The sequence below is a fragment of the Trichomycterus rosablanca genome, chromosome 2, assembly GCF_030014385.1.
Source record: "Trichomycterus rosablanca isolate fTriRos1 chromosome 2, fTriRos1.hap1, whole genome shotgun sequence".
Lineage (NCBI taxonomy): Eukaryota > Metazoa > Chordata > Actinopteri > Siluriformes > Trichomycteridae > Trichomycterus > Trichomycterus rosablanca.
The window spans coordinates 14835180-14846064 of record NC_085989.1 but is presented as its reverse complement, the minus strand read 5'-3'; the positions used below and the strand labels follow the sequence as shown (position 1 = coordinate 14846064).

Sequence of the window (10885 nt, the reverse complement as noted above, 5' to 3'; positions counted from 1 at the left end):
AAAGGGGAACTGGTCAAAACTAAACAACAGCCACATAAGTTTTATTTTTCATCCTTGTTTAACGTTATAATAAAACTTTTTTGTTTATAAGTACAAATGTAAAATATATTATGTGAGAAAATGTAAAGGGGATATATACACAAAAATAAAGATGTGTAATTACTTGTTTCCCTTAAAGTATGAACTAATTTGAATTAGTCTCATTTTATTTATGAAAAAGTACAAGGTATTTAAGAAATGGCATTTCTGGTATTAACCAATCAATAAATTCCAACCAAAACAATTTGGGCTTTGAAACATACACATTAGGACATTGGTTAAATAAATAATAAGGTGAGTAATCTGTGAGCAAGCACTGCTTTCTATTGACTCAGATAATATGTGTAAAATGTTAAGGGTGATAATTTATGACACAAACTTCAATTAGGAAATACCTGGAACAAAATACCAGGCTGGTGAGAGGGTTGACTCGATCACCTCCACTGTCACACAAAGGCACTTGATAATGCAGATGAACTTTAGAACATATTCACCTGCTCTGGATTGACTACTGAAGTGATAATTAGACACATCTGACCTTATTAACAAATGCCTATTTAGTGCATGAGAGAGTGAGACAGTTGGCTCCCATTTTTGGTGCTCTTTATCTTTTTTCTTGATGCAATTACATGAATGTCACCCACCCCCACCTTAAAATACTTTATTAAGATGTTAACGTACAATGTGAATTTTCCTTGGAAAAATGCCACATTTATTGTTCTGTCTTTCTGGTCTACCATTTTTGGGCTGCAGAGGGAACACAGGTGCAGATGGTTGATGTGTCACTTTCTCTTAATTGACAATCACCTGCACCGTACTCCAGATAGGAGTTTTCCTATAGACTTCGGTTTCTTTCTTGCAGACTTGCCATCTTCTTTTTGACAAACCTGCTGTTTTTCTAAGCCGTGGTACTGGGTTTACTCGTCTGGTTATGTGGCATTTTGTGCCTTACAACAGAATTGCATACAGAATTTGGCCACCTTTTTTATTTGCAATTGCCCCCTTTTGTTAGTGGCTTTTAACCACAGTATGGAAAAATAGTGGAACTTAATGTTTATTAGGATTTTAACGTCATGTTTTACACTTTGGTTACATTCATGACAGAAGTAGTTACTCATTACCCAAGATTCCTCAGTTCACAAGTTTAATGTCATACACAGTCATGGACAATTTTGTATCTCCAATTCACTTTACTTGCATGTCTTTGGACTGTTGGAGGAAACCCACACAGACATGGGGAGAACATGCAAACTCCACACAGAAAGGAACCGGACCACCCCACCTGGGGATCAAACCCAGGACCTTCTTGCTTTGATGCAACAGTGCTATCCACTGAGCCATCGTGCCACCCTAGTGGAACAAAATAAAAAGAAGAACCTAATGTGTTCAGCATTGTAAAGATTTTGTGTGAGGAAGTGTGTGAGTAAGTTAGTGTAGTGTAAGTGTAAGTTAGGTGAACTGAAGATACTAAATTGCCTGGGACAGTGTTTGACACTGAACTTGAATGTAACCAAAGTGTAAAACATGATGTTTAATCCTAACAAACAAACAAGGACTTTTCAAAACTATTGTCACAAATGTTAAAGCATAGTAGACAGTAGACAGACAGGTAATAAGTGAATAAAGGTGACCCAGGTGGAATATTCCCCTAGCACACCAGAACTCCTCGGTTTGAAACTTGGTGTTGCCACCGGTTGGCTGGGTGCCATCTGGCGGGCATAATTGGCAGGGCCTGCAGCAGATACTAATTGGCCACCGTTTCTGCAGGGTGGGGGCCGGACTATGTGTGGGTGGGTGGGCATTCATACGCTGTGTAGGGAACCTGATTGGCGGAAGAGACGCCTGTGCAGAATGCAGGGGTGAGAGGAGGAGGGCTGTACACGTGTCGGAAGAGGCGTGTACAGCGGCGTGCTCTCCTCTGATGCAATCTGGTATCTCTGGTAGCAGTGGAAGACAAAATTGAGTGCGCTAAATTGGGAAGAAAATAGGGAGAAAATGCATTAAAAAATTCTTGCAGGTGTAGGGCTTTACCTCATGCTTTATTTGGGAGAACTCGACGCAGCTTCTGGACATGGTTGACATAAGGCTTCTTTTTTTGCACAGTAAAGTGGCATTTTTTAATGAAGCTCCATATGGTAGTGCTTGACAAAGGTTTGCCAAAGTAATCCCTTGTCCATGTAGTTATATCAGCGATTGATGAATGGGCATGACACGCCCTGTTACAATGATTAATCAATTTTTGGAATAGATGTTTAAAATTTGAGAAGAATTCCTTATTTAAAGTTATTTATGTTGATAGACAAAAATCTTTAGATATGCTATGCATATTGTAACTTCACATTTTGTATGAAGTGTGAAGTGTGTGAGTGAAATTATTGTGGAAGTTTTACAAAGTGTAAGTTAGGTGAATTGGAGATATAAAATTGCCTGGGACAGCGTTTGACATTGAACTTGAATGTAACCAAAGTGTAAAAGATGATGTTAAATCCTTACAAACAAAGATCTTTTCAAAACTGTCACAAAAGTGAAAGCATATCATTGATTTTATTGTGGGTGTGGCTGAAACCCCTGATCTCAGCAGATAGGAATGTAAGTTGACAGAAAGTAATAAGTAAATAGAAGCCACTGACTTAATGAGTGGCTTCCACTGAGTGGATGTTTGCAAATAATAGTGTATGATACATTTCTCTTCTAGAATTTCTTTTGATTGCAGCATAGTGTGCTGCTCTTAACCCTATTTTACACTGCTGAAAAGCATATATTTAAGTAATGTTTGGCTTATTTCTGTAACTAAGAGACCAATTCACACAGAACAGGTTGTTGGAGAGCTTTTTTCTTCAAAAAACCATCTACAAAGTGTATTTCTTGTCTTTGTCTTATAATCAATGTTAGCTGTTAATGATATAGTTTACTGTATAGTGTGTATTTTAATACCTGTCACTGTTAAAATACAGCTTTACAGAAATACAGGTCCAGGCCACTGCTGAGAAAGTTACGATGAGAATAAAAAGCATTAAGCACTAAGACCGTTATAAAGAAATCAAGACAGGGAATCCATACTACTTTGATGGACACCAAATTGTGAAGATAGTGTTAACATGCTAGACAAAGCATCACTCATAGAAACTTACATCCTCCTTTCAATTAGCCTGCGCCCTGTCTCCTGTTGCTATGATTCACCAAAGAATGTAATTAGTAAATTATCAAAAAGGTGCTGCAAATGTATGCTATTTGCTATGTGTGTGTGTGTGTGTGTATATATATATAAATACCCTCATTAATACTGGGTTCTGACAGAAAGATTAAAAGATGTCCTGCTCTGCACTTTCTCTAGCACTAGGCATCCTGAGTAGTCTGGTGTTTCCGGATGTTAGCACTGTCAGACCCCCACTTGCTGGTAACAGTGACATCAACACAATCACAAGCAGAATATTTCTAAAGGTGAGTAAAGCTTTTTTAAACAGTTTTGTAAATTGTATTACAGGTGTTACAGATAACAGTTTATCTAGGTAATTTTTATTGAGCCTTGTAGCTAAAAATAGCTGTTTTAGAGTAAAAGTATCCATCCAAATAACATTTTTGGGAAGTGTAAAATAAGAATGCTTACTGTAATATACTAAAAATAATAAATTTAATGAAATAATCACACTAACTACAAATCTGCGAATTGTTTTATAGTTAGGTGTCTAATGGGATCAACATAATGTTATGTCAAGTTATTAAAGGCAAAGCTACAATAAAAATGTTGTTATTTAAAGGGTACAGTATCAAAAACTAAAGGTCATGTGTTTGCATTAATTTAAGTTTATAAATATGTTGTGATGGTGGTAAGCTCAAAGGTATTTTCTCAAGGGCCCAATAGTGGCAGCCTGACTGTGTTGGGACTTGAACCAGTGACCTTTCAATTACCGGGCCAGTACCTTTAACCACTGAGCTACACTATCTGTTAATTAATTTACACAGATCAGCCATAACATTAAAACCACCTCCTTGTTTTTTACACTCCCTGTCCATTTTATCAGCTCCACTTACCATATAGGAGCACTTTGTAGTTCTACAATTACTGACTGTAGTCCATCTCTTTTTCCACATACTTTTTTAGCCTGCTTTTACCCTGTTCTTCAATGGTCAGGACCACCACAGAGCAGGTATTATTTAGGTGGTGGATCATTCTCAGCACTGCAGTGACACTGACATGGTGGTGGTGTGTTAGTGTGTGTTGTGCTGGTATGAGTGGATCAGACACAGCAGCGCTGCTGGAGTTTTTAAATACCATGTCCACTCACTGTCCACTCTATTAGACACTCCTACCTAGTTGGTCCCCCTTGTAGATGTAAAGTCAGAGATGATCGCTCATCTATTGCTGCTGTTTGAGTTGGTCATCTTTGAGATCTTTATCAGTGGTCACAGGACGCTGCCCACAGGGCGCTGTTGGCTGGATATATATTTTGGTTGGTGGACTATTCTCAGTCCAGCAGTGACAGTGAGGTTTTTAAAAACTCCAGCAGCGCTGCTGTGTCTGATCCACTCATACCAGCACAACACACACTACCACACCACCCACATGTCAGTGTCACTGCAGTGCTGAGAATGATCCACCACCCAAGTAATACCTACACTGTGGTGGTCCTGTGGGGGTCCTGACAATTGAAGGACAGCATGATAGGGGGCTAACAAAGCATGCAGAGAAAGAGATGGACTACAGTCAGTAATTGTAGAACTACAAAGTGCTTCTACATGGTAAGTGAAGCTTATAAAATGGACAGTGAGTGTAGAAACGAGGAGGTGGTTTTAATGTTATGGTTGATTGGTGTATAACTACGCATCCACAGTGCCTTGGTAAGGGGCAAAAAGCTTACTGAAAGTTTTTGACAGTGTTAGAAATTAATATGATTAGGCAAGTCGTGCTTTTTAAACGTAAATAAAGGAATCATTCTTCATTAAAAGTTCACAGTTAACAGATTTATTTAGATGTAAGTATTGCATTAAATTCCTAGAAAGTACATTGCTTGTTAGCTTTGCTGACAGGTTGAAATATCTAACACTTTTTGGATAACATTTGCACCTACAATAGATTTCCTTGTAGCCGAATGTTAACTATTACTGGTCTCATGTGTGTCATTACCAAGGACGGATTAAGGATAGTCTGGGCCCCTGGGCAACTCTTTTTTGCAACACCCCCAACCCCCCCACCCCGCACGCCCCCCCCCCCCCTCCAAAAACATAAATAAATTAATACATTAAACAACCTGTCAATAACTACCCCTAACACAAGAATCTATTTTATATAAGTTTCTTTCTACTCTTCTTTCTTGCAAAGTCATCCACTAATTCATCAAAATTAAGCTGTCTGACCAAATCTGATTCAATGGCCAGAAGTGACAGTGAGTTCAGCCGGTTTTGGCGCATCCTAATCCTGAGTTCATTCTTAATACGAGCCAGTTTGGAGAATGGACGCTCCCCTTTACAATTTGTGATAGGCACAGTCAAAAAAAGTCTAAGTGCTATGTAGACATTTGGAAAGGTTGACTGTAAATTCAAATTTATCATGGTTTTGAGCATTTTACTAGGACATTTTTCTTTTTCTGTTATGAATGATTTGTATTGTATCAGTTCATCTGCCAGGCTCAGATCTGAAGGATATGCTGCAGCGAGTGAGTTAGCCTTTAAAGTGAGCTCACTGTTGGACATATTGTCAGGCATGAAAAGAACATCAAATAGCTCAGTTAAGTGTGTGTATGCATTCAAACTGCTTGAAATTGCTTGTCTTAAATTTAAATAATTGCAAAATTGCTAAATTAATTTGTGTCTCTGTGCTTAAGAGAAATTGAACATAATAATTTTGAAACAAAACAAATTCAGAAACATTAAGTAAGGGCCTGAATCGCATATTTGCAACAAAACGTCTGTTATGAAATATGGAGCTTGCCTGGCAATTTGTAGGTCCCTAGAAAGTCAAGGAGCCATGGTAAACGACTTCTATGGAAGTCAAGGGCCCCATAGCAGGGGCCCTCGTGATCAAGGGCCCTCTAATGGTATGCCCTGCTCTTCTCTAGGGCCCCCTGGTAGGGGCTCTCATAACCAGGGCCCTCTAAAAATATGCCCCCCTCTTTCCTAGGACCCCTAATAGCCAGAAGTCGAAGTCAGAGCAGTGCCACAAAGCCTCATCCATTTTCATAAGGGGCCCAAAAGCATGGCTAGGGCCCAAAAGCATGGCTAGGGCCCCCAAAAGCATGGCTAGGGCCCAAAAGCATGGCTAGGGGCCCCAAAAGCATGGCTAGGGCCCCCAAGAGGCCCTGGGGTCAAAGTCCCTAATAGTCAGAGGATCCTTAAAATGGAGGGCCCTCGGAAATAAAAATATATTGTATCATAAATGTTGATAGGCATCGCAAAATGTTTTGGGCCATGGCCCCCCCGGGGCCCCCTGACCTCAAGGGCCCCTGGGCGCTGGCCCCACTGGCCCGGTCAGTAATCCAGCCATGGTCATTACAGCTGATTTGGGTGTAATTAGGGCAGTAGCTTCACAAATTATTTAATTCCTAAATCATTTGGAACAGAATACATCAGTGAAATGAAATGTATGTGAATGCAGCTAATGCCTACTATGAAGATATTCAACAGCACTGCCAAGAAATTGTTTTTTTTTATCTGCCAGAATTAAAAAAAGACATATGACCATGAAATTACTAAATAAACTAGACTAATAATGGATAGTTTTGGCTTCTAGCAATTTAAATGCTATGGGTCTTCCAAAACATATTTCCTTAAATTTTGTCTTGATTATGATAGGGCAGAGCGCAGTTCAACACACGTGCAAAATCTTCCATCAAACAATCAAACCCTCTGTGCCCTTTTGATCAAACTATCATTTCTGATAGTTTATTATTATATTCATCTAATTAGACAGAATAATAATTTGCATTGCCTCTAAGGAAAGAAGATGCAAACCTGTCAGCAAAATAGCCCAACCTTACCCCCAGCCCTCACACACAACAGACCCACTTGCTGTAAGGCTTAACAACTGAGAGTTGTACCTTTCTCTTGGTGTACCCATGGACCCATAGTTTTGCACAACTGAACTCCCTTAAATCTTTTCCATTGACCACCTTAATATGAACTAGGCATATCAGCATTTTTGTTTGTTACAGGGAATGTTCAACTCTCGTTCTTAACTTTTGTCTATACTTAATCTGTTTACATTTGTATAGCACAATGAAAATCTTCCCAGAAGTCTGGAGATGGAGGACTTTGCTCTAAGCGTAGCACCAACCAGCAGCAGAGTGGACTCACCTACCATCCTCCGTCTGTATCCGATCTCAGCCAAACCAGCACACCCCCATGCCATCCTGCCACTCCGTTTTGGTCGTGACTCTGCGAACATGCAGCGGACACCCAAGTCCACAATCAACCTGCCGCAGAGGTTTGGCCGACGTGCTGACAATCCATCCGCCACTCTTCCTCAACGGTTTGGTCGGAGGAACCTTCTTTTTGGGGATCCAATTCTGATACTCGATTCACCATCACCAAGAGACAGGTAACATCAAAGAAGTACCTGAAAGGATGGGTGGGGGGAGGAAAGGTTACGATGATTGCAGTGGCTCTGACTAGACAGGAGGTCCAAATGAGCCCTGAAAAACAAAAATGTACACAAATCTGAGCTGGCACTCCTGGTGTCATGTACCAGCTGTTACCCAGCTTGGTATATGAAAAGTGTTTGTACTTAATTAATAAAAGAAAAAGAAGCGCGTGTATAAAGAGGACTTTACAGAAATAACTTATTTTAACTTAAGTTTATTTTTTTTTGTTTTAGGCCATATAACACAAGCTATACCAGGCTATCAGTCCACTGTGTAATAAGGTACAAATTAATTTAAAAGTATTATTTTAGTCGCATATTTCTTTATGTATGTTTGAAAATAGTTTTACATGTCTGGTCAATCAAAACTGGCTCACCATTTGAACCAAACACAATCTACCACACCTAATATTGTTGAAAGATTTGTGGAATCCAAGAGAAACTCTGGAAAGCACTATTTTTTTTTTTTTTTTAATTTTATATTTTCCCCGCTTTTCTCCCTAATTTTTCTCCCCTAATCTAGTCGTGTCCAATTACCCTGATTGCGTCCTCTATACTGATTCGACCCTTCACCGCTGACTGATGATGCCTCTCAACTGACATACAGTCAGTCAGTACGGACTGCATTTTTCCCCTGCACGAGTCGAGTTCATACACTGACGAGCACTGTGTACGGAGGGCCACACCCCCATCAGCATTATTCCTCAGCCCTGTGCAGGCGCCATCAGTCAGCCAGCAGGGGCCGCAGTTGCACCAGTTATGAGGACCTATGATCCGACTTTTTTACCCTATAACCCTAAACAACAGCCAATTGTTGTTCATGCTGCCACCCAGCCCAGTCGGAAAGGCAGAGCTGAGATTCAATGCAATGTATTCGAAACCCCAACTCTGGTGCGCTAGCGTACTTTACCGCTGCGCCACCTGAGCGGCCTGGAAAGCACTATTGACATCTTGCTCCTTAGACGAAATTGTTTTATGCTAATTTCATAAATTTAGACAAACAGGCTTGGGAAAACCCCATAAAACCTTTAAAATATTATGCAAAGAGACAGCCATACATCAATTAAATGCAGAACTGCCGATTCTCTAGACCCAAGCTCATCTCAGATGGACCGAAACACAGTGACAATGTGCTGTGTCAGATGAGGTAGATGGCTGAATAAATGTCCAACAAATCACAGATTCTTGTTTTTTAAATGTATTTGTACAGTAGTGTTAAAAAAAATAGCAGTGATTTTAAAAAAGTGAATAAAGCACAAAATCATTCTAATAACTTTTATTTCCATGAATGCAAATGCACTGAAAATACTACACTTTCAATTCTAAATCAAAACATTAACAAAATTTAGCCAGTTTGTGTTCATCATTTACAGAAAATTAAGAAAAATTAATATTAGGCTGTTCAAAAAAATAGCAGTGCCAGCATTTTTCTCAAAAAATTTATCTATAAACTAAAAATGTTTGAGGTTTCACTTTAGTTTAAATTACTGAACGAATATTTAGTGGCATTACAATTGTTTCCGAGATCTGTGTTGCATGGAGTCGACCAACTTCTGGCACCTCTAAACAGGTATTCCAGTCCAGGATGATTACACTACATTCCACAGTTCTTCTGCAATTTTGGGTTTTGCCTCAAAAGAACGCATTTCAGATATCAGAACACAAGTTCTCTATGGGATTGAGGTCAGGGGATTGGGCTGGTCACTCTATTACCTCAATCTTGTTTGTCTGTAACCAAGATGTTTTGGGTCATTGTCATGTTGAAACACCCATTTTAAGCACATTTCTTCTTCGACATAGGGCAACATGATCTCCTCAAGTATTCTGATATATTTAAATTGATCCATGATCCCTCGTATGTGATAACTAGGCGTAACACCATGGTATGAGAAACATCCCCATATCATCATTTTGTACCACCATGCTTTACTGTCTTCACAGTGAACTTTGGCTTGAATTCAGTGCTCGATGGTCGTCTGATATACTGTCTACGGCCACTAGACCAAAAAAATACAATTTTGCTTTCACCAGTCCACAAATGTTGAGCCATTTCTCTTTGGACCAGTTAATGTGTTCCTTGGTCAATTTGAACCCATTCAGGACGTGTCTTTTTCTTAACAACGGGACTTTGCAAGGAGTTCTTGCTGGTAAACTGGCTTCACTTAATCATCTTCTGTACTCACTGGTAACTTCAGATGTTCCTTGATCTTTCTGGAGGTGATCATTGGCTGAACCTTTGCCATTTTGGCTATTCTTCGATCCAATCGAACAGTAGTTCCACGCTTCCTTCTGCGTCTTTCAGATTTTAGTTGTCACTTCAAGACATTTGAGATCATTTTAGCTGAGCAGCATATAATTTGCTGCACTTCTCTGTATGTTTTTTCCCTCTACAATCAACTTTTTAATCAAAGTACGCTGTTCATCAGAACAATGTCTGGAACAACCCATTTTACCCAGTATTTCAAAAGGAAATGTGCTATGACCAACCTGTGCAACATTTGCCACCCTCCTACCTTAAATAAGGGCCAAAATTGACACCCGTTCTTCTGCTGAATGAATGGCTTCACCAATTGAAATTCTCACTGCTATTATTTTGAACAACCCCCTTTCAATCAATGCTTCGATTACTCAGAATGAGCGGCATGCATGTCCTAATTGTTGGGTTTGTTTTGTTTTCATTACTCTACTACACTTTCAAGTAAAATTTTTGCTATGTAGAAATAGCATTTCTACTAAAAACAGTGATTTATCAGGTCAATGGTGTTGGACTGCTATTTTTTTGAACACCACTGTAAATGCCCCTTTACTTTACTTAGTTATTTAAATATTTACATGACCATATGTTTGGTGTATTTTTTTTCAAGGCTGTATCTTCTCTCCCACAGGACACAATGACTATGACTTCATGACTGAAACAGTTCAAGAGGAAGACAAAGCTTTAAAGCTAGCAACAAACATTTTTCAGTCCGTTTTCATATGCCATATATGTATTTGCATTTCTAAATGTCTGCTTGTGATTTGTTGTGCTAATATACATATACAAACATGCTCTGTGCTGATAATGAGCATGTGCGATCAGAAAGCTTATGTAGCACCAGTTTGGTGCATTCTAATAATTAGTTATTAATTAAAGATAAGAAAACACAATTAAATTTACAATAAATTAAAATGGTTGCATTATTTGTAAATAATTGTGATCAGTTATTATGAACAATACATGTTTAGAGGGTTTTTTGTTAATTTACCAAACATTAATATAGCAACTTTGAA

The 10885-nt window shown here is 39.0% G+C and overlaps 1 protein-coding gene across 1 annotated transcript; it reads left to right on the top strand.

The window, feature by feature from the left end:
* The first annotated feature begins 3348 nt into the window (after positions 1 to 3348).
* On the top strand, positions 3349 to 10586 carry npvf (neuropeptide VF precursor). The gene is made up of 3 exons (XM_062990175.1): positions 3349 to 3480; positions 7248 to 7573; positions 10501 to 10586. Exons 1-3 carry the CDS (start codon positions 3349 to 3351, stop codon positions 10508 to 10510), a joined length of 468 nt encoding a protein of 155 aa, XP_062846245.1. The 3' UTR covers positions 10511 to 10586.
* Positions 10587 to 10885: the final 299 nt, after the last annotated feature.